General features: G+C 42.5%; 1 protein-coding gene across 1 annotated transcript in view; it reads left to right on the forward strand.

Moving 5' to 3' along the window:
* LOC124619532 overlaps positions 1 to 25,747 on the forward strand; it is a 546,912-nt gene that overhangs the window by 512,467 nt on the left and 8,698 nt on the right. Inside the window, exon 5 of the mRNA XM_047145993.1 lies at positions 8,200 to 8,398. Within this exon, the coding sequence (XP_047001949.1) occupies positions 8,200 to 8,398 (199 nt within the window). The remainder of the gene's footprint in view (positions 1 to 8,199; positions 8,399 to 25,747) is intronic.

A 25,747-nucleotide genomic window follows, 5' to 3' on the forward strand; every position in this document is an offset into this window, starting at 1 on the left:
GGAGCGTACCACACTCACACAATCCGTGGAACACCCTGCTACACACTATGCTCTCTGGCTCTCGGTGATTCGGAAATCGTTGTTGGTATTCTCGCACAGCAGCCCTGGAATTCCCATTTGAATAACCATAGAAAAACACCACGTCAGCATACTCTGCATGTGTGAAGATCTGTGCCATTTTCACTACACAAAACTGTATTCGTTGTTCACGTAACAACACTGTAGTACCGTGCACTACGGCAAGCACTGTCGGACTGTGACTTGAGGTAAACAACCGCACCGTGCACAGGCGCACTGCGTACTGACACGGTTAGTAAGGACGACGCTAAACGTTTCCCGTTCCTAGCTATATATATATATATATATATATATATATATATATATATATATATATATATATATATATATATGTGTGTGTGTGTGTGTGTGTGTGTGTTCGCATCAGTACTGGCGCTTTAGCGTAACGAAAAACATGGAAAAAACTAGCGGGAAAAGTTTTACTTATGCTCACAAAGATTTCAAGTAGAAACAAAAACAAAAAAATAACTTCACAAGTGTACAATTATTTGATATTTTATTATAAAAATGATTACATATAATTTATGAATAATTTACTTGCTAACGGTAGTGCTGAAAACAATGAGGTACGCAAAGTTCCTCATTGCAGTCTTTGTACCACCATTTTCTTTCCTTTCTTACCAGCTTGTAAGCCTCTTTCTTTTCGTTGTCAGAGCAAACTTTACAGCAGCACGTGACGTTCACTTTGTTGACATGAGGTGGCACCTTTTCTGGAAATGGCAACCGAAATTTCCGTCCAGGTTCCTATCTAGTGGTTGGTGTTGGTTCCAACGATCGAATGTCTCGTTCTGCAACTACCAAGACCGTTGCCAACATTTTTTAAATAAATTTCAGTAGGGATATCATTGGCTTGGTGACATCATTGGACTAACTAAAACCATTCACAGCAGACATTAGGAGCACGTGAAAGAAAAGGTATGTCCTCTACTTCATTGGTTTACTTGCGAATGGGTAGAAGCTGGAACGCTAATTGACACGGTGTACATCATTCTTGTTTATGTTATAACCTATCACTGTTCCAGTAAAATATTCTTTTGGACGTACAGAAATCTCTGTGGTGGTTGCCTGATGTACTGTGGAGAGGTAAATAATCACGTGCTATTTTTTCCATTTGAGCGCTAGAATAGGACTCTCCCCCCCCCCCTCCCCCCCCCCCCCCCCCTCGCCCGCCCGCCACCCAAAAAAAGAAAAAAAATCGTTTTGCTTCAGATTATGTGTTTTTAATCTTGTAAGTAGGCCCTTTCTGTTCTTCACGTCAGTTCCGTCGGCTACTACCCGATGTTCCTACAACATATTCAGTAAGGGCACACTTGCAAATCGGCTCGTCCTGCATCTAGAAGACAAAGTACGTACTACTACGGATATCCTGCAGCTAGAAGTGGTGTAGCATGCAGGAAAACACATTTGAGCTTATGGAAAAGCTGTGCCCGTGCGGGATACGAGAACACAACGGCGGGTACACTCGCTTCGGTATAGCGTACCGCCAAACTTTACTGCGTCAGGATTTCGCTGGGCACTTGTTCCTGAGCGCGTAGGTGAACCTGCCTCACAGTGAGTCACAAAATGGACCATTGCCATTGTTTCGCACGTGACCATTATCCAGCGAGGTTTTCTCCTTTCTCACTTTCTCCTTTCACTCGGTCGATGAGCGGTACGGAGCTTATCGATATCCTCAGGTTGAAACCTCATTAAATGAACCGCCACCAATGGTTTCGGGAGAATAATGCCACCTTTCTAAAATAAAAATCCAATTCGAGCTCACCGAGTATCTCTCCTACGCTAGAGTACAGGCCACACAGATGCGTCATGGTCACAACAGCGCAACGTTGAATTAAATGTCACTTGTCATCCCTAGTTTATAAAGACTGGAAAGGCTGAGGCATTACTTAAGAAATTGTCGCACTAATGTCTTGTATTCGATTATTTTCACAGATGTACTGCTCTTTTCCAGATCCCTTCCAACAGGACCTTCAATCGATTCGCCTTCTTCTACAGTTTTCACCTGTCGCTCCGAATTCACATCCCTTCTTAGCAAATGGTTCAAATGGCTCTGAGTACTACGGGACTTAACATTTGAGGTCATCAGTCCCCTAGAACTTAGAACTACTTAAACCTAACTAACCTAAGGACATCACACACATCCATGCCCTAGGCAGGATTCGAACCTGCGACCGTACAGTCGCGCGGTTCCGGACTGAAGCGCCTAGAACCGCTCGGCCACAACGGCCGGCCCTTCTTAGCAACACCCCCAACTAGCTAAACGATGCGACGTGCACCAGACGTTCACTGGTAAACTTTTAATCAGACTCTATCGCTTTCTTCCTGTTTTGTGCTTGTATGCGTATTTAAAGTGAAGTGCCATTCATTGCACCAAGTGGAGGTTCTGTAAAAGGCGTTAAGCATTTGTTGCAATCGTCCAATGGCGATACGTTCTTATAGACTACATTTCCCTGGAGAGTCTGACAGTAGTAGCAACAAAAATGTTAATTCCATGGTGCCTGTCGTTATGCTTACTGGAAAACTGACCTACCTGCATCTCGATAAATTATTCTGACCCCGAAAGCGTGTGAGGTGGTCGAAAACGTACTTCTTCCTCGCAACTTCGGTTACACAGTGTCTTTCAGATTCTTCGCATCAGATGTCTAGGGGTCACGTGATGGGGATCACCTTATTTGGACGGTTTAAAAGTGTCCTATTCATTCTGCACTTTCATTTTTTCCCGTTACATTGTGCTTTCAATTGATCACGATATTTTCTTTGCAATACTTTTCGTTTATCTCCTGTAGTCAGCTCCGACTGACGAATGTAAGCATTGTGAACAACTCTTTGCAACCAACCAGCCCTCGCTGGTTGGAAACCACGAGGTTGCCCTAGACTGAGAAAGCATTCGCCATTCTAATTCTGCTCTGTCCTTTGTTATAACGACAAGCATACTGTTCCGGTTCAGCCTTGAGAGGTGTACTGTTTTGCCTTTGTCTGGTGGCGATATACGCCGGTGTACACTGATGAATGAATTTGTTGTAATGAAGTTCAGCTAAAGTGATTACGTTAGTCCGTCATTGCTTGGTCACGGTTACACCGCGGTTAGGGAGGCAGCAGTAGTCTTTCGCATGGTAGAAGTGGAAATCTGTAGCGCTCATACTTCATAGCACGGAAACTGACTGTACCGGCGTATATTATACTTTCAATTCGTCATACTACATTGTCACGCTCTCCTAAATTGTGAAACTGTTATTAATCTGTTCAAAGTCGTGGAACCGAAACGTAATGTAAAGATTACTTGTCGTGAAATTAAATTTTTTACCTGCTGCTTTGACTACCTATATGGTCTTGTAAATTATTTACCTGTGTTTAGTAACAATATACATGGTGTCTCTCCTAAGAGTCATAAGGCGCATTTTCTCTAATATTTTCGCAGATATCTGCAGTTTCGTTTTTGCAGCGTGTCGGTGCAGTCAGCTCACATAAATAGGGCTCGTCATGTTTTTCATCCTACGTCCAGCATCGACGGAAAGCGTCGGTTTACTTCCAGTTGGAAACAAAATTAGTTTTAAATTGGAATTTTACGAGCCCATTTGACAGGGCAGTAACAGATTAGTGTGGTCCAGTATTTGTTTTACCGATAAGTAATAACAGGGATAGCAAAACACGAAGGATAGCCATGCGCCCAACACCGGTAGCACTGCCCTGGCTCGCGCTGAATGGAACCGCAACGCAGCGGCGCTGCGAAGTCGCTGGTGGAGTACTAGGTTATCGATCAGGCGAATATCTCACTTGACTAATTTGTAACCGCTCTGGCGAATGGGCACGTAAAATTACGATTAAAATAATTGTATTTATAACAAGAAATAAACCGTCGCTTCCCGTCGACGATGGACGTCTCATGAAAGACGTGACGAGCAGCACTTATTTGGGCTGATCCCAACTACACGTAGTAAAGACTAAATTGCAAATACGATGTACGAGGATATGCAGGGTGTAGACACATGGCTGACGATATATGGAGGTTTTGATCTGGCCTTGAGCAGTGCACGGGTAGCCAAATGATAAGCGGAAAATTCAAGTTCGAGTCACGCTTCGTCACAAATTTTCACTGTCGTCATTCCATTCCACAGCTGATGGTTGTCCATATTACCAACTGCGAACACATTTAATGTATTAAATTCCAAATTTCTCGTTCAACAACAGAGAAAACGCGTCTGATGACCCATTGGAGACACACACACACATACACACACACACACACACACACACACACACACACACACATACATATATATATATATATATATATATCAGTCTACACCTTCCGGAAATATTTCACACTGAGCACGTAATTACGTAATTACCTGTATCCGAGTCACAGTATAGAGCAACGCTGTGTGATCGCCATCACGTTGTTTATCGCGGAAATCTATCACAGTCCATAAATATTAGGGAATACTTGGAATGAAATGTCGAGTTGCAGTCACAAAATGTTAGCAACAAGTAGCTTATATTTCGATGCTGTCAGGTTTTAAGTGCACACTACGTACGTTGATGAGCGCTGTTTCGACAATTGCTGATTGCTAAATATTGTGGGTAATGATCCCACAAATTATTATGATAGTTCATGAAAAAGATATTCACGAGCCACGTATTGGTGTTGAGGTTTTAATTATTGTTTGTATTTAAAATCAATTATTCCAAAACTGAAGAAACATCTTCACTGGTCAGCTGGACACTACAAGCAGAAAGCTAACACTTATTCAGTTATGGATCTCTGTCTTAATGAATCATCAGTCACTCAGTAGTATTCAAATGCCGGCTATGCAAGCCCACTTTCTCAGCTGCACTGAATTATGAAAAGGTAACTGTGTGTACAATGTGAGGCAGCATAACTCACGCCGCGCAAATCACCATGGCTATTTAAAACCCGCCTTTAAAAATATCAACAATTGCACGAAACTTTACTTATAAAGTCAAACTTTTTCTACACTTTTTTCTCTTTGACAACCCCTCAAAATAATGTACTGAAAATACTTTATCACGCACTACGTATTCGCTGTTCATGCAGTAAGACTTCATCATCAGGTATGATGTTTTAATTTGACTCTATTGGCAACACATTTTGTAGACAGTTTCACACATACTGACGAGTCTACCTACAAAATTATATCACTGCACCCCTCTTAGTTCAGGAGATAAGACGCCATAAGCATTCGTACATAAAAACCTACCTTTTCTTAAAACGGAGCGCAAATTGCACAGACTACGCTTATCCAGTGTTTCATAATAAGAGTACTTTGCGATATCCAACCAATTTTAAAATTACTATGTTATGAAAAGGTAGTGCTACTCGCCATAGAGAAGAAATGCTAAGTCGCAGGTAGGCACAACAATAAGTGTGTCGAAAAGTGAGCTTTCGGCCAAAAAGGCCTTTGTCGAAAACAGCCAACATACACTCACATACTCACGCAAACGCATCTAGCAAACACACGACTACAGAGGCTGTAGTCGTGTGTGTGCAAGTTGCGTTTGCGTGAGAATGAGAATGTATATTATCTGTTTTTGATAAAGGCCTTTTTGGCCGAAAGATCACTTTCCGACACACTTATTGTTATGCCTATCTGCGACTCAGCATCTCCGCTGTATGGTGAGTAGCAACTATCCTTTTCATAATATTGTTACATTCCATCCCGGATTTTCCATTGTTTAAATTTTAAAGTTAATTTTTAAACGTTCCTACACATTTTGAGTTTGACTTCATCAGTGTGTGGGTGGATAAAACTAAAGTAATTAGTAAATTACGAGAAATCAGCACTTTATCCTGATAGAGGCATTGAAATAAATTAATGGTGAAGGTTGAAAATTGGTGCCTGACCTGGCGTCTAACCTGGAAGCTCTGCTTCTTTAGAATGGTTGGCTTAACTTCCTCAGCCGTCCGTACATTCTTCCCGTCCAACCCAAATTCTCAACCTCAACGTATCACGCGCAGGTACCGCCCCCGGCATTAGCCCCAATGCTCATAGCATTCGCTAAGTTCTGCAGGGATTCGGGAGATACGGTGCATCCGCACTGAAAGCACGCAGAGCCGTTCAGACACATTTTTGACACCACGACAGTGATTAACCTGAAATTACATAAATATTCATATTCTTCTTGTTTCCTTCCTTTTTTTTTTCTCTTCCCGAAAGCTCTTCACTCTTTGGCTGTGTTCCTGTTTCCTTTGCTCTGTCCATATTTTGCCTGTTTTCTTCCTTACTTCTACTTCAAATTTCGTGTTTATAATTTTGTTTCTGCGTATGCCTTACACATTTATCATTTCAATACTGATCTCTTCTTCTTTTAGGTCATCTACTACTTCTTCAAACCAGTTGGTGTTTTTGATTCAACTATCCTGTTTGTGAGTCTGTTGTACTTCATTCTATGTATGTGGCCGTAGAAGCGGCTAGTGGTCAGCGTCTGTTCACCACGTCTTTAACATTTGTGACCTCCAAAAGAGAGCATCACCACATCCACCTTCAACTTGAAAAAAATAAATTATATATATATATATATATATATATATATATATATATATAGGGTGTCCCAGCTATCTTGTCCACCCAAAATATCTCTGCAACAATAACAGCTATTGGAAAACGCACGTCCTGAGGCTCAGGCGTGAACCCCATGCTGCCCGTAATCGCGATGTGATTGACATGCGTAATCACACTTCCATACTTATCAAGAGGTCCTAAACGAATAATACGGTCTGCTGCCATCCTGCTGCGATTACGGGCAGCATGGGGTTCACGCCTAGCAGCGCATGTCGGGTGTTTCAAGCGTCAACTTCGCGTCTTAATATCTCGGGATGTAATGGAAATATTGCGATGCAATCAACGCCATTGTGTATGTGCTTTGTCATGCTATGTATTGCTGAAGAAAAAATATAGGGGGTCCATTTAAAAAAACATAAGTTTGTGTTAAAAAACACATATGCTTTCGTTTTAGAATGTTTACAAATATGTACATTCATGGGCTCCAGCCCTGCATTGATATCGGTGAAAGTCGTTTTGCAATAGCTGTTATTGTTGCAGAGATATTTTGGGTGGACAAGATAGCTGGGACACCCTGTATATATTTGGACTTAGCATATGTTACAGAGCAATGGGTCTAATGGATGGGGACGCTACTTGCGCGTGACAGGCTGTGGTTGGGAATTTGTATTGGAGGGAAGTTTGTCCGGATGGCCGAGACGGTTAAGGCAATCATTTAGAGAAGTGCAACGTCGGACTTTGAGCCCTGGTCCAGCTAAATTCTCAATCTTAACCATCGTTTCATTTCAATACCTATAGGTCTTGATTTCTCATGGCCGCTGTATCACCAATGGTGTCTGATTTGTCGGGAATGTCCAACAGAACAGACACCACATATCAATACAAGGTAATTAGGTTCTGCTTCTTCAAGTATACAGGCTTTACATGGGTAACGTCAAATACTTAATACATTAACTCAATTTTAACGTAATGAGATGCTCGAGGGTATTTCATAAACTTGAGTTAGAGTCCCTAAAGAATTGAGGGTGGTTATGTTATGTGTGTCATACTATTTAGTTCAAATGGCTCTGAGCACTATGGAACTTAACATGTGAGGTCATCAGTCCCCTAGAACTTAGAACTACTTAAACCTAACTAACCTAAGGACATCACAACCACCCACGCCCGAGGCAGGATTCGAACCTGCGACCGTAGCGGTCGCGCGATTCCAGACTGAAGCGCCTAGAACCGATCGGCCACTCCGGCCGGAATACTATTTAGTGATGTTCGAATTATATAATGAACTTTATTGGCACTAATGAGCCAGATGTAGTGTGCCCTTAATTGATCTCTACCTACACCTTTCTTCCGTACAGGAGCGCTTCATGAATCCTGAGATTTCACAGCCGTCACATTTGACTGACTTTGCAGCAGAGAAATTTGTTTCAGCTTACTGTGTACGGCGTTATGTCATGTTTCTCCGCTCATTTGTAATGCACATTGCCATTTAGATATCGGTCCTTTCAGGAACCACACGGGGCACTCTCTGACGAAAATGTTATGTAATCCCTGTCGCTCTACACATGCCTGACATTAATGCGTGATACCCTGACGTGTGCAGATCCCTGGGAGCCACTACCAGCAGACGGAGCACCGCGATCCGGACAGCGAGCACCTGTCGTGGTCGACGTCGAAGCTCAAGATGCACCTGACGGACGCCCACGTGGGCACCATGACGCTCACCTGCGTGGCCGCAGTGCCCGGCTTCGCCGGCGAGCCCATGATCGACTTCATCGACCAGAGGGAGCACTCTGCCACAGGTACGTTTATATTCACCACCAGAACCAGCCGGCCGCGGTGGTCCAGCGGTTCTAGGCGCTCAGTCCGGAACCGTGGGACTGCTACGGTCGCAGGTTCGAATCCTGCCTCGGGCATGGATGTGTGTGATGTCCTTAGGTTAGTTAGGTTTAAGTAGTTCTAAGTTCTAGGGGACTGATGACCACAGATGTTAAGTCCCATAGTGCTCAGAGCCATTTGAACCATTTTTGAACCACCAGAACCATTTCTAGTCGTATAGTGTCGGCCGGTGTGGCCGAGCGGTTCTAGGCGCTTCAGTCTGGAACCGCGAGACCGCTACGGTCGCATGTTCCAATCCTGCCTCGGGCATGGATGTGTGTGATGTCCTTAGGTTAGTCAGATTTAAGTAGTTCTAAGTCTAGAGGACTGACGACCTCAGATGTTAAGTCCCATGGCGCTCAGAGCCATTTGAGCCATTTGAATTAGTCGTGTAGTGGTCTATACAACATATGTACACTGAAGTGTCAAAGAACAGGTATGGGCAAGCGTACAGAGATGGGTAAAGAGGCAGAATACGGCGCTGCGGTCGGCAACGCCTTTATAAGACAAGTGTGTGGCACAGTTGTTAGATCGGGTACTGCTGCTTCAATGGAAGGTTATCAATATTTAAGTGAGTTTGAACGTGGCGTTATAGGCGGCGCACGACCAATGGGACACAACATCTCCGAGATAGCGATGAAGTGCGGATTTCCTCGTACGACCATTTCACGAGCGTACCGCGAATACCAGGAAACTGGTAAAACATGAAATCTCAGACATCGCTGCGACCGAAAAAGAGGTCCTGCAAGAACGGTGCCAACGACGAGTGAAGAGAATCGTTCAACGTCACAAAATTGAAACCATACCGCAAATTCCTGCAGATTTCAAAGCTGGGCCATCAACAAGTGTCAGAGTGCGAACCATTCAACGTAGCATAATCGATATGGGCTTTCGGAGACAAAGGCCCACCCTTGATGATTGCACGACAGAAAGCTTTATGCCTCCTCTGAGCCCGTCAGCACCGACCTTGGACTGTTGATGATTGGAAACAATCGCCTGGTTGGACGAGTCTTGTTTCAAATTATGTCGAGCAGATGGACGTGTACGGGTATGGAGACAACCTCATGAATCCATGGACCCTGCATGTCAGCAGGGGACTGATCAAGCTGGTGGAGGCTTTTAATGTTGTGGAGCGTGTGCAGGTGGAGTGATATGGGACTTGTGATACGTCTAGATACGACTCTGACAGGTTACACGTACTTAAGGGGCTCCGGAACGCCCTTTACTTGCAATGTTAAAATAACGCTTATAAATTACATCTTTCCTCATAAAGTATTTGAGGTAGGAAGTTGAAATTTTTACAGATTATTTATTGGAAAATGGGCTACAACTTAACACAGGGATTTTACAAAATTTTAGTTCGGTTATTAAAGATGATTTTTTTTCAATTGTAATGAAAATTCACAACATTTTTTGCAATTTTTTATTTATATATTCAAAAATATACAGTTTTTTGGAAAAAGGCTGTCTTAAATTATGCAGAAGGTACTGTGTAACATTTACTGAAAGTTTGAAACAAATATGTTTGGAAGATCCTTAGAAAACATGTAATTAGTATGAGAAAATAAAAGTTTTGGGAATCGAGCGACAAAGATTGGATTAACTTTTTAGTGCATTCCAGGTCCATAGGATGGATTATCTTCATCCTCTGCAAACTCCTCCTCCAGCTTCCTCTTGTTCCTCCTCCTGTTTACTCTTGCTTGTGTTTCTAGACTCTTTACAGCCCTGTCTGCAGCCCGAAGGCGTTCCTTGTCTAAAGCAAGCATCGCTCGTTGTTGTGTTCGTAGATTTTGCTACCATTTTCTTCAGTTGCAGTTACTGCAACACTGTTCCAAAAGGTGGTCATGTATGAAAACTTATCACATTTCAGTTGTATTTCACTAGCAAGTCCTATGTGCTTTATTATGGAGAGTTCCAGACCAACTTCACTACAATGAATACATCTTACACTGTTTGAAAAAATTCCTTTGAGAACCGACATATCAAATATTTCATTCACATCCGATTCGCCCATAAAACATTCATAGTTTTCACTCATTGAACCAAGCTTCTTCTGTGAAGTATTTTCTTTCCCACTTTGACTGCTATGGGCAGGTGTACTTGAGAGGTTAGGTTCACTCACTTGGTTATCGTCTTTATTGTTTACAGTAATAACACATACCTTTGGCTTTCCAACATTTCTCCTTTTCTTAAAAGCCTTCAGAGGATTTCTAATAACTTTACTTTTACTCATTATTATACTTCAACAAAACAGAGACTCAAGGAACAGAATTATTTACGAATATTTTCGAGATAACGACAGAGTAAATAAACATGAAACAATCGACAATCACACCAGCGATATATATTGAACCATCACAGGTTAGCCACAACACATACTTTATCTCACATCACTAAAATGTACCTGATGAACACGGACGTTAATAATAACACCATTTGACAGCAGTTTAACAGCGCCACAGTTGGTCACGCCAATGTAGAACACATTTCAAAAAAAATTTAAAAATAGTTGTAGTCTTCGGAATTGAATAAATTACATATCTATTAAAAGGTAATAGTCTGCAGATTCAGAAAACGCAAAGTAAAAATTGAACTTTTCATGATTTTGAGCCTTTCTGGAGCCCCTTAAGCATCCATTTATATCCATTGTGCATTCCGATGGATATGGGCAGTTCCAGCAGGACAACGTGACACCCCACACATTCAGAATTTCTTCATATTGGCTCCAGGAACACACTTCTGAATTTAAGCACTTCGCTGGCCACCATCCCATATCTGGGATGCCTTGCAACGCTGTTTTCAGAAGAGATCTCCAACCCCCCTTAGTCTTACGGATTTATTGAAGCCCTGCAGGATTCATAGTGTCAGTTCCCTCCAGAACTACTTCAGACGTTAGTCGAGTCTATGGCACGTTGTGTTGCCGCACTTCTGCGTGCTCGCTGGCGCCCTACACGATTTTAGGCAGGTGAACTAGTTTCTTTGGCTATTCGGTGTAATTACAATGTCTTCGTCTGTAGAACTGAAGAAATTACAGAAGGAAGGAGTTGACAAGTGTCAGTATCACAGATCATGCTTGTCATAACACAGATTTATTATTCGTCTCGAGGGAATTAATTTAAAAAGTCCAGTTCCGTTTCAGATCTGTAGAAAATAGTAAGCCTACTAATCAGCAAAGAAAAATTGTTATTTAAATATCTTCAACATTTCGCGCCCATGTCAGCAATTGTATATATATATATATATATATATATATATATATATATATATATATATATATATATATATATATTAATTTTAATAATAAGCAGCCTCAGTTGCACCGTTTACCTAGAATTTTGGTGAAGACTAGCCGGATCAGTTAGAATTGATCTTACTCAGCCGGCTGAAGTGGCCGTGCGGTTAAAGGCGCTGCAGTCTGGAACCGCAGGACCGCTACGGTCGCAGGTTCGAATCCTGCCTCGGGCATGGATGTTTGTGATGTCCTTAGGTTAGTTAGGTTTAACTAGTTCTAAGTTCTAGGGGACTAATGACCTCAGCAGTTGAGTCCCATAGTGCTCAGAGCCATTTGAACCATTTGAATTTGATCTTACTCAATGACGTTTAAAGGTGTCCTTGGAGCGTTGCTCGCCAAATCACATCATAATTTAACCATTTCCCGTCATCCTTCCATAATTTTGACTAGTTCTTTAAGTAGATATTGACCTATGTCGGTCAATTATTTCAAGTGTGTTGACCAGAGCGATGTTCGCCATGTCACACCTTAGCTTTGAGCATAATTGACCTATGTCGGTCAATAGTTTTTAAGTGTGTTGACTGGAGCGATGTTCGCCAAGTCACAGTTTAGCTTTAAGCATATTTCCGCTGTCATTCCCTAAGTTCGATGGCAGTGGTCTCCAGGCCCGAATTATGATGGCAGCAGTCCACACATTTTTTACAGTATGTGTGTGGATCACCTACTATATCCCCTACTATAGTGTTTTCTGCAACTCATAACCATAACTTCGCCAAGAAGCTCAATCAGCCACGTGCCTTAATTTTTGACTTGATTCTAGACCATTTCATGTCAAATATACTAATCTTGAATAATAACCATCTAATTTATAGGGCCCTTATTGCCGGATGTTACAGAATAGATATAGACTTGTTCATAAGTTCAATCACGACCATTTGTGTGCTAAGTCAATGGGATGTTCATGCGTTGTAACCATAGCTAAACAAGTGCTTAACAATTACGTCTTAAAAAATTTCCAGACCTAGTCGTAATAATGACGACGTTGGCTTTATATTATCCTTCCCACTCCTATGTCCTTTTTAGGTGATTAAACTTTATGCTTAAGCACAAAAATTTTCCTAGATAGGCCATACCTTGTAAGCACATGCTAGCTTCCGCATATCATGACTAATGAATAATTCATAAATGTTAAGACAGTGGATCTAAGTATGTTCTGCACAGGTTAACATGTACGCCCTATTCCTCAGCTATATCTTTTATTTCACTTTACTAGTAAATTCAAGGTCGTTCACGTCTTGTCGCAACAAGTAACTATCACACAGTTTATGCGCAGGCTCAAGGTATTGCGTCCGCCTAGGCGGGCCTCGTGACGCTACGGTCAGTCCCAGTACAGCATTCGTGGCTGCCGCATCGCGGTCGCGAAGTGGGGCCGAGGCAGTTCCAGATAAGTTTTACAGTCTGACGAAATTTGACATTTGCAGTTTTAGCTTGACGATGTCCACTACATCTACATCTACATCTACATTTATACTCCGAAAGCCACCCAACGGTGTGTGGCGGAGGGCAGCTAATGTGCCACTGTCATTACCTCCCGTTCCTGTTACAGTCGCGTATGGTTCGCGGGAAGAACGACTGCCGGAAAGCCTCCGTGCGCGCTCGAATATCTCTAATCTTACATTCGTGATCTCCTCGGGAGGTGTAAGTAGGGGGAAGCAATATATTCGATACCTGATCCAGAAACGCACCCTCTCGAAACCTGGACAGCAAGCTACACCGCGATGCAGAGCGCCTCTCTTGCAGAGTCTGCCACTTGAGTTTGCTGAACATCACAGTAACTCTATCACGCTTACCAAATAACCCTGTTATGAAACGCGCCGCTCTTCTTTGGATCTTCCTATCTCCTCTGTCAACCCGACCTGGTACGGATCCCACATTGATCAGCAATAATCAAGTATAGGTCGAACGAGTGTTTTGAAAGCCACCTCCTTTGTTCATGGACTACGTTTTCCAAGGACTCTCCCAATGAATCTCAACCTGGCACTCGCCTTACCTACAATTAATTTTATATGATCATTTAAATGCAAATCGTTCCGTACGCATACTCCCAAATATTTTACAGAAGTAACTGCTACCAGTGTTTGTTCCGCAATCTTATATTCATACAATAAAGGATCCTGCTTTCTATATATTCGCAATACATTACATTTGCCTATGTTAAGGGTCAGTTACCACTCCCTGCATCAAGTGCCTGTCTGCTGGAGATCTTCCTGCACTTCGCTGTAATTTTCTAATGCTGCAACTTCTCTGTAGACTACAGCATCATCCGCGAAAAGCCACATGGAACTTCGAACACTATGGACAAACGGTAGGTACTGTTATTCTGAAGAAGGTTTGGTTATCCCAGCTGAAACCTAGGTAAATTTTAGGTAAACGGTGCAACCTAGGCTGCTCATTATTAAATTAAAAATTAAAAATTGTTATCATAGCAAGGTGTAATCGAACCTCGAATGCTCTAGAACATACCTCACTGTATCAGCTAAAAGAGTAACCTGCACAAATCCCATCAAATTTTGCATGCCATTTCACATTAAAAATAGTGGTTTGGTAAAATCTTTGTTAATTGATTCCCAGCTAGTATATTTGTCACATTTCAATAAAACATATATACTCACCCAGAATAAATAGTAATTATTGTTTGTATGGAGAGAATAGTTTTCTTGCAGGTACTGCCATCTATATCCGTGGCATTGGTAGGTCAATCTTCGTCGTAGCTTGCTTCCTGTATTGTGACTGTGCCACGAACCGACCTGCCGCCTGTTGCCCACTGCTCCAGACCGAGGGGTGTGCAAGATGATGGTGTTCCCAATGTCAGGTGCAGCCCGCATGGTGTAGATGTCCCCCACATACTTTCTCTCACCTATTGCCTTTATCGTCCATTGTTGTTGTGGTCTTCAGTCCTGAGACTGGTTTGATGCAGCTCTTCATGATACTCTATCCTGTGCTAGCTTCTTTATCGCACAGCACCTACTGCAGCCTACATCCTTCTGAATCTGTTTGGTGTATTCATCTCTTGGTCTCCCTCTACGATTTTTACCCTCCACGCTGCCCCCCAATACTAAATTGGTGATCCCTTGATGCCTCAGAACATGTCCTAACAATCGATCCCTTCTTCTAGTCAAGTTGTGCCACGAATTCCTCTTCTCCCCAATACTATACAGTACCTCCTCATTAGTTATGTGATCTACCGACCTAATCATCAGCCTTCCTCTGTAGCGCCACATTTCGAAAGCTTCTATTCTCTTCTTGCCCAAACTATTTCTCGTCCATGTTTCACTACCATACATGGCCACACTCCATACAAATACTTTCAGGAACGACTTCCTGACACTTAAATCTATACTCGATGTTAACAAATTTCTCTTCTTAAGAAACGCTTTCCTTACCATTGCCAGTCTACATTTTATATCCTCTCTACTTCGACCATCATCAGTTATTTTGCTCCCCAAATAGCAAAACTCCTATACTACTGTAAGTGTCTCACTTCCTAATCTAATTCCCTCAGCGTCACCTGAGTTAATTCGACTATATTCCATTATCCTCGTTTTGCATTTGTTGATGTTCATCTTATATCCTCCTTTCACGACACTGTCCATTCCGTTCAACTGCACATCCAAGTCCTTTGCTGTCTCTGACAGAATTAGAATATTATCAGCCAACCATAAAGTTTTTATTTCTTCTCCATGGATTTTAATACGTACTCCGAATTATTCTTTTGTTTCTTTTACTGCTTGCTCAATATACAGATTGAATAGCATCGGGAAGAGGCTACAACCCCTTCTCACTCCCTTCCCAACCATGATTCCCTTTCACGTCCCTCGACCCTTATAACTGCCATCTGGTTTCTGTACAAATTGTAAATAGCCTTTCGCTCCCTGCATTTTACCCCTGCCACCTTTAGAATTTGATGGAGAGTATTCCAGTCAACATTGTCAAAAGCTTTCTCTAAGTCTACAAATGCTAGAAACGTAGGTTTGCCTCTCCTTAATCTAGCGTCTAAAATAAGTCGTAGAGTCAGTATTGCGTCACGTGTTCCCATATTTCTACGGAATCCAAACTGATGTTCCCCGAGTTCAGCTTCTACCAGTTTTTCCATTCGTCTGTAAAGAATTCGCGTTAGTATTTTGCAGCCGTGACTTATCAAACTGATAGTTCAGTAATTTTCTCATCTGTCAACGCCTGCTTTCTTTGGGATTGGAATTATTATATTCTTCTTGAAGTCTGAAGGAATTTCGCCTGTCTCATACATTTTGCTCACCAGATGGTTTTGTCAAGACTTGCTCTCCCAAGGCCGTCAGTAGTTCTAATGGAATGTTGTCTACTCCCGGGGCCTTGTTTCGACTTAGGTTTTTTTGCGCTCTATCAAACTCTTCACGCAGTATCATATCTCCCATTTCATCTTCATCTACATCCTCTTCCATTTCTATAACATTGCCCTGAAGTACATCGTCCTTGTATAGACCCTCGATATACTCCTTACACCTTTCTGCTTTCCCTTCTTTGCTTAGAACTGGGTTTCCATCTGAGCTCTTGATATTGATACAAGTGTTTCTCTTTTCTCCAAAGGTCTCTTTATTTTTCCTGTAGGCAGTATCTATCTTATCCCTAGTGAGATAAGCCTCTACATCCTTACGTTTGTCCTCTATCCATGCCTGCTTAGCCATTTTGCACTTCCTGTCGATCTAATTTTTGAGGCATTTGTATTCCTTTTTGCCTGTTTCATTTACCGCAATTTTATATTTTCTCCTTTCATCAATTAAACTCAATATTTCTTCTGTCACCCAAAGATTTCTACTAGCCCTCGTCCATATACCTACTTGATCCTCTGCTGCCTTTACTACTTCATCCCTCAAAGCTACCCATTCTTCTTCTACTGTATTTCTTTCCCCCATTCTTGTCAATTGTTCCCTTATGCTCCCCCTGAAACTCTCCCCCTGAAACTCTGTACAGCCTCTGGTTTAGTCAATTTATCCAGGTCCCATCTACTTAAATTCCCACTTTTTTGCAGTTTCTTCAGTTTTAATCTACAGTTCATAGCCAATAGATTGTGGTCAGAGTTCACATCTGCCCCTGGAAATGTCTTACAATTTAAAACCTGGTTCCTAAATCTTACCATTATATAATCTATCTGAAATCTCCCAGTATCTCCATGCTTCTTCCATGTATACAACCTTCTTTAATGATTCTTGAACCAAGTGTTAGCTATGATTAAGTTGTGTTCTGTGCATAATTCCACCAGGCGGCTTCCTCTTTCATTTCTTAACCCCAATCCATATTCACCTACTACGTTTCCTTCTCTTCCTTTTCCTACTATCGAATTCCAGTCACCCATGACTATTAGATTTTCGTCTCCCTTCACTATCTGAATAATTTTCTTTTTCTCATCATACACTTCTTCAATTTCTTCGTCATCTGCAAAGCTAGTTGGCATATAGACTTGTACTACTGGCCGGCCGAAGTGACCCAGCGGTTATTGGCGCTACAGTCTGGAACCGCGCGACCGAATCCTGCCTCGGGCGTGGATGTGTATGACGTCCTTAGGTTAGTTAGGTTTAAGTAGTTCTAAGTTCTATGGGACTGATGACATTAGAAGTTAAGTCCCATAGTTCCCAAAGCCATTTGAACCATTTTTTAAACTACTGTCGTTGGCACTGGCTTCATGTCTGTCTTGGCCACAACAAGGCGTTCGCTGTGCTGTTTGTAATAGTTTACCCGCATTCCTATTTTCCTATTCATTATTAAACCTACTCCTGCATTACCCCTATTTGATTTTGTATTTATAACCCTGTATTCACCTGACCAAAAGTCTAGTTCCTCCTGCCACCGAACTTCACTAATTCATATCCAACTTTAACCTATCCCTTTCCCTTTTTAAATTTTCTAACCTACCCGCCCGATTAAGGGATCTGACATTCCACGCTCCGATCTGTAGAACGCCAGTTTTCTTTCTCCTGATAACGACGTCCTCTTGAGTGGTCCCCGCCCGAATATCCGAATGGGAGACTATTTTACCTCCGGAATATTTTACCCAAGAGGACGCCATCATCATTCATCCATACAGTAAAGCTGCATACCCTCGGGAAAAATTACGGCCGTAGTTTCCCCTTGCTTTCAGTCGTTCGCAGTAGCACCACAGCAAGGCCGTTTTGGTTAGTGTCACAAGGCCAGATCAGTCAATTATCCAGGCTGTTGCCCCTGCAACTGCTGAAAAGGCTGCTGCCCCTCTTCAGGAACCATACGTTTGTCTGGCCTCCCAACACATACCCCTCCGTTGTGGTTGCACCTACGGTATCGCTGTATCGCTGAGGCACGCAATCCTCCCCACCAACGGCAAGGTCTATGGTTCATGGGGGGAGGTTATCATCCATATGCATCAATTATTACAATTATTATGTAAGTCATAATAAATGTTAGAAAAAGCTGTTACATTACTGTCATATATGTCTACGCAATATTGTTTAATTTTCTGCCACTATTGCGTAGTTATTATTTTTTGCGTACTGGACCTGTGTACGTTTGGTGGTTTTCTGCACTGGGGGGGGGGGGGGGGGGGGTTCAATGCTGGTGTTGTCCCAGGGTCCTGCAGTCGGCAAAAGGCAGTCTGTGAACCTCATCAGGAGAGGCGCGGCTCCCAAGGGAGATTTGTGGAAGTGAGGCTACTGTGTGCTTCAGGCAGAGCACTGGCCTACCTGTGGTCATGGTTCGCTCTGCTGCCACCGCTGATTTTACAGATTGATTGAGTTGAACATTTTCACTTTCTCGGTGCATACATTAAGGGCGAAGATGCCATGACATCAGCATGAGAACGGTAATTTATCTTACCCAAAAAAGTCTTAGTATCCAGTCAAACTGAGTCGCCCTGCCACTGCACTTGGCGTGGAGCGCGTGACCAATCGAAGGAACACTACTCCAGGCAGATACCAACCTCGTGCCTATCAATGTGCATACTTTAGGCCAAAAGTGGGACGTTTCTGCTCAACAACATGGTGTCGTTCCCCTACGTAAAGGTTTCTGAAAGTGAAGCGTGAGGTTTGTGAACATAGATTGGGGGCATTCATCACCAGACTTATGTCGAGACAGTATCATCTCCGGCTGCCATTGGTGTTGATTAGCTTACTCTAGGTGACTTAAAGAAACTTAACTGTCGTAAAGTGCGGTAGCGCCATGTAGATTGTGTGCTGCTCGGTACTTGCTTACTTCATGTCTCAGTTTGTGTTCCTTAATTTGTGTTGCCTAATTGGGTTACAGTCTGTGGCATCTTCCTGCATTGTTATCTTTAATTTCATGAGCTGCCCTAATCATCAGATGTAGTTGCAATTTCTCCATGCGGTCCTCTACATTTTTAGCACCTCCCCACTTTTTAGCACACCTGTAATTTGGTTTGAGTTTTAAAGAACTTTGTTCTCTGTTAATTTTACTGCTACTTATGTCAATCTTTAGTACAAACGGTCTAAGGCGCTGCAGTCATGGACTATGCGGCTGGTCCCGGCGGAGGTTCGAGTCGTGCCCGGGCATGGGTGTGTGTGTTTGTCCTTAGGATAATTTAGGTTAAGTAGTGTGTAAGCATACGGACTGATGACCTTAGCAGTTAAGTACAATAAGATTTCACGCACATGTGAACATGTGAACATTAGAAGAAAACATACTGTTATTCTGTCTTCACCTAGCTTTCAAGATCCCTCGTTGACCTAAGACTTTTCCCTAGTCCACAATAACAAAATGCCACCTGTTGTGCTCACATTTTGTTGTTCGATCTGTGGCGCTGTTTTCGTGAGGTGCCGCGGCCAAATGTACGGAGTCTTCCAAATCACTATTTTATTATGAGACGTAGCAAGTAAATTTTGCCAATGTTTGCGTGAGTTGCCCTTTAACCGACACAATGAGGTACCTTCTGGGGCATTTGCTGTTCGATTAGATCATGGTATGATAACATTATATAATTATCGTAGGGTATTTGGTGATTAGTTACTGTACTGTTGTTTATAGATCTGCGGATTGTTCATACAGAAACAAAACTGGTCACTTAAAGAAATTAATTCGGTGAGGACGCATAATAAATCTGTTACAAAACCACTGATTGCGGATTTTATCTCCATAGACATTATGTAAATTTATGCAATGTTTGATACGTCATATTGGCAACATAGTAACAGGAATCATCCATAGAACAGTAGAACAACTGGTAGACACCACGAAGAGGGTAGATCAATTTAGGGTCCAGAAAACGTAGGATCCTGGGAAGCACATAGAAGATAGATGATAATATCAGCTGTGTTATTAGGCCTCGTCATATCGTTCTTCAGAGTTTTTCGCTGTTCGACGTTTGTGACCCTTTGCTGGGATATTTTTCGGGATTCTACTGATGTCAGAACTGGCGGAATACTGACAAAAGACAGTGTCACGCTCACTTACAAGATATTTTCTCTCGAATTTTCGGAGAAGAAATTACCGCGTAAAAATATTCAAGCTGTTATTCCTGGGGCCGGCCGAAGTGGCCGTGCGGTTAAAGGCGCTGCAGTCTGGAACCACAAGACCGCTACGGTCGCAGGTTCGAATCCTGCCTCGGGCATGGATGTTTGTGATGTCTTTAGGTTAGTTAGGTTTAACTAGTTCTAAGTCCTAGGGGACTAATGACCTCAGCAGTTGAGTCCCATAGTGCTCAGAGGCATTTGAACCATTTTTTTTGTTATTCCTGGGTCGTCGTCATTGGTTAACATTGTAAACAGATGCCGGCAAGAGGAATCAAAAATATTATTGTTCTCGTATCGCCTCGGATGTTCCCTGGTAGCTGTTTACGTTCGCCGCTCGCCTTGGTTCGATATTTACTTCCGCAATAGCGTGTAAATATTGAACTCTGTAGCCGTCATTTCAATTGAAACTGTACTCATTCTTAGGTATTTAGACGACTTCACGGACCTCCTTTTTTTAAATATTACACAACTGCCCATTAAAATTACTACACCAAGAAGAAATGCAGATAATATTCATTGGACAAATATATTATACTAGAAATGACATGTGATTACATTTTCAAGCAATTTGGGTGCATAGATCCTGAGAAATCAGTACCCAGAGAAACCACCTCTGGCCTTAATAACGGCCTTGATACGCCTGGGCATTGAGTCCAACAGAGCTTGGATGGCTTGTACAGGTACAGCTGCCCATGCAGCTTCAACACGGTTCGACAGTTCATCAAGAGTAGTGACTGGCGTATTGTGACGCGACAGTTGCTCGGCCACCATTGACCAGACGTTTTCAATTGGTGAGAGATCTGGAGAATGTGCTGGTCAGGGCACCAGTGGAACATTTTCTGTATCCAGAAAGCCCCGTACAGGACCTTTAACATGCGGTCGTGCACTATCCTGCTGAAATGTAGGGTTTCGCAGGGATCGAATGAGGGGTAGAGCCACGGGTCGTAACACATCTGAAATGTAACGTCCACTTTTTAAAGTGCCGTCAATGCGAACAAGAGGTGACCGAGACGTGTAACCAATGACACCCCATTCCATCACGCCGGGTGATATGCCAGTATGGCGATGACGAATACACGCTTCCAATGTGCGTTCACCGCGATGTCGCAAACACGGATGCGACCGTCATGATGCTGTAAACAGAACCTGAATTCATCCGAAAAAATAACGTTTTGCCATTCATGCCCCCATGTTCGACGTTGAGTGCACCATTGCAGTCGCTCCTGTCTGTGATGCAGCCTCGGGGGTAACCGCAGCCATGGTCTCCGAGCTTATAGTCCATGCTGCTGCAAACGTCGTCGAACTATTCGTGCACATGGTTGATGTCTTGCATACGTCCCCATCTGTTGACTCAGGGATCGAGACGTGGCTGCACGATCCGTTACTGCCATGGGGATAAGATGGCTGTCATCTCGACTGCTAGTGATACGAGGCCGTTGGGATCCAGCACGGCGTTCCGTATTACCCTCCTGAACCCACCTATTCCATATTCTGCTAACAGTATTGGATCTTGACCAACGCGAGAAGCAATGTCGCGATACGATAAACCGCAAACGCGATACGCTACAATCCGACCCTTATCAAAGTCGGAAACGTAACGGTACGCATTTCTCCTCCTTACACGAGGCGTCAGAACAACGTTTCACCAGGCAACGCCGGTCAGCTACTCTTTGTGTATGAGAAATCGGTAGGAAACTTTCCATATGTCAGCATGTTGTAGGTGTCGCTACCGGCGCCAACCTTGTGTGAATGCTCTAAAAAGCTAATCATTTGCATATCACGGCATCTTCTTCCTCTCGGTTAAATTTGGCGTCTGTAGCACTTTATCTTCGTAGTGTAGCAATTTTAATGGCGAGTAGTGTACCTTCCCTGCGTAGCCCACTAATCTTCTTAAAACCCATTACCTGGTCACATTGCTGTTGGCGCTCCGTCACTGTCGGTTTTACCTTTTAAGTATGCGTGGCGCTCGTATTCCTTTACGCGTTCTTTTACTGGCCTTCTAGTTTCACCGATATAAACTTTTCCACAACCACCCGTCACTTCATGTACTTCTGTAGTGCGGAGGCTGACACGGACGTTCTCTGTGGTTAGGAAGAAGTCTTCTGCCTTGTGTTGCCCATCAACAGCAGCAGGGAAATTTTCATCCAGTAACCCTATTTCTCTGAAAAAGCGCGCGAAATGTCCATTTAAGAGTTGACGAGACGCTGTTCTTCGACGGTGAGCAATAACCAAGGGTACCTCTGGATTCCTGAAGAAAATCCCAATAGAGAGATTGAAGCGTTACGCGGTGGAGGACTTTGAATACAAGTACGACGTTGCCTAAAGATCACAAGATTTTATCATTAGTTATAAGGGCTACTAAAGCTCGCAGACTTACGAAGAGGGTAAACAGAATAAATACAAATCTACATTCACAACTTGGAGAAATGAATGGCAAGCACTGCGGTGTCCTACAATATATTTATTCACAACCAGCTTCGAGCATTGTTGATCTTATGAAAAAATATTGCGACAACTTCACTCGTCATACATGCTATTTAACCAGAAAAGATGCCATAGCGGACTTGCAAACACCAGAAAAAATACTGCATGGCATAATACCGGCTTAAGCAAACAGAAAACATTGAAAAGTGAAACCATGTGACAGCAATAAGTGCCCAGCACCATTACTCAGGCCCAGCAACATCCAGCAGGTTAGCAGTTGTGTGTGAATCTACTGGATGTAGCTGTGCCTGACCAATGAAGCTGGGCACTGTCACATGGTTTCATGTTTCCTGTTTGCTTAAGCCAGTGTTATGGCGTGAAGTATCTTTTCCTGATGTTTGCAAGTCAGCTGTGGCATCTTTTCTGGTTAAATAGCATGTATGCCATGTGAAGTTGTCGCAATATTTTTCCACATTGAATATGATCAGTGATCGAAACCAGTTGTGAATAATAAATATGTCGTAAGAGAGCACAGTGTTTACCATGAATTTCTCCTCGTATATAGATGCTGCTGACAGCCGCCTGTAAAAAACTGTTGATATATTGATAACATTTTACCGTGTTTCTATGAAGTGTTTTTTTCTGTCTGTTTGGTGAGAAATTTGCAGTTCATTTTAAACTAACTTTTGGATTAACTAGAGACTTAAAATTATAAACATAGCTCAGAACTGAATGACTACGCACCAGTAACTCGTAGCAACTCGCTTTCTTCTTGGTTTGATCAGTAGTCGTTTGGAGTGAGGGTGCAGAAGTGTGGTAATGCCTGACATCTATAATGACCTGTATGACTGACATATTGTGCAGATAGTGTGGGAATTCATTACAGGGGGCATAGATGTGGATGGGCATGGATGAGCCGAGAGAATAGGGCAGAGTAGATGGATAGTGAGAGGTGAGAGGAGAAAGACAGGAGAAGGGGGAGATGGACATAGGGAGGAGATGAGGACGGAAGGCAGAGGAGGAAATGGACAGATGAATTAAGAGGCGATGGACATAGGTAGGTGGGAGGAGCCAAATAGTATATAATAAAAATGCCTTAAACGGTTAGTGTCTTTAAAGCAGGTTACTAGATGAGTATCAACAATAGACACATAATAGCAGTGAAATGTGATAGAACCACGTAATGTGGTGCTACAGAAATTCGGAAATGAGTCGCTGGAAGTAGTAGATGAGATTTTCTGTGTACATAACTAACACGAGCTGTACTCAGTGAAGTACTTTGTGGACGTTAGGTACCTATTACAAAATGCCCATTGTTATGTTTAGTGAAATAAACAGTTTGCCAATACTTTTTAATTATATTTTTTCGGAAGCGGCACTTCGTTTTCACTACGTCATTCCCCTTCCTTTAAAGCAATATGAGTTGCTGCAATATCCCCATCGATTCCCCGCCCCTCCGTTCGTACCTCACATTCTGCACATTCTGAGTCCTGAACCGTAAGCGTAAAAAATTATGATAGCAACGCTTAGCAGCTACGGGGAGTTTAACTTCTTAATATCGTCAACTGTTGGAATATCATGCTGTCTGTTTGTAATAAAGTATTGTGTTTCGCTGTTCAATTTTTTTTATAAGTTAATGTGAATATTGCAACTTTTTAAGTCCATATTATTAGACAAAATGATGGTATACTATATAGCTCATTACTTCAGTATTCAATGTAATCTTGTAGCAGCAGTATTAGTATACTCCAAGTTAACATCCAGAGGAAGTAATATATATAAAATATATTGTGTATTTTCAGTAATTTGACGCCACTTCCGCAAATTGAATACAACTGTCGAAGTATTGCCACTACCAGAAATCCAGTTTTACTAGGTTACTTAAATGAAAATTAAAAGAGCGGCGAAATTGTTTGCTTAGCGTGTTGTTAATTGCATCAAGAGTAACTCTAGCATGAGATGGTGCAGAGCAGTGTGTACGTTGATGAGGATACTCGATGCAAACAACGCTGGAATGGGCTGCTAGAGGGGTGGAGGATTAGCTCTGATAAATGCCGCAGTGTGTAATCCTGGGAGATTAATGGGGCGACCTAGAGCTACCTGTGGGACGATGGTTGTCCCTCTGGTGCGAGAACAAGTAGGTTGGTCTTAATGTGGATTTACGGTTAAGGATTAATTCTTTGAGAATCGTGGCAGCTAACTGAATACTGCCTACTATTATAAATGTAGAGGCTATCACATCTCATCGCAAAGGAAATCAACGTACGTCTGCGATCTTATGCGGTTCTGTCTTATCTAAGCCTTTAATTGTCCAAGTGATCCCATCAGGTAGTTAATACATCATATGTGTACCTATGTGAAACTGGCACCAGACTCTTCAGTTTTCCCTTTGTGTTCAGAACTATTCGTAGATACCTATAGATTGTTAGAGCATTGGAGAGACTTCCAAACAAAAGTCGTTTTTCATAGGAAAACACAGTAAGAGCAACGCAACTGTAAATGCGGAGCTTATGTTTTATTGTCATACACCTGTTGTTGTGCTTGGTAACTTTGTGTTCAGAACTATTCGTTGATACCTATAGATTGTTAGTGCATTGGAGAGCCTTCCAAACAAAAGTTGTTTTTCGTGGGAAAACACAGTAAGAGCAACGCAACTGTAAATGCGGAGCTTATGTTTTATTGCCATACACCTGTTGTTGTGCTTGGTAAATCTTTGAGCACTACATTCTCGGAACCTTTTTTCTACATTTATATGTGTATAATACGAGAACGAATGAGAGAGAGAGAGAGAGAGTGGGAGGGGGAGAGATGTGATGATGATGTTTGGTTTGTGGGGCGCTCAACTGCGTGGTTATCAGCGCCCAAGGGGGAGAGAGAGAGAGAGAGAGGGAGAGAGAGAGAGAGAGAGAGAGAGAGAGAGATACAATAATGGGATATGGAATAACTTTCGATACTTGTACAAATAACAAGCTTTGTTTACAGTTGCTTGCAGCAGAATTTTCATGGTTGAATCAGAGGCCCCTTTCTTATATATTGAAAGTACATGTAATACGTATTACTTTGGAGGTCTGATTTATAATTTTACAAAT

This window comes from Schistocerca americana, chromosome 6, assembly GCF_021461395.2.
Source record: "Schistocerca americana isolate TAMUIC-IGC-003095 chromosome 6, iqSchAmer2.1, whole genome shotgun sequence".
In the NCBI taxonomy this organism is placed as follows: Eukaryota; Metazoa; Arthropoda; class Insecta; order Orthoptera; family Acrididae; genus Schistocerca; species Schistocerca americana.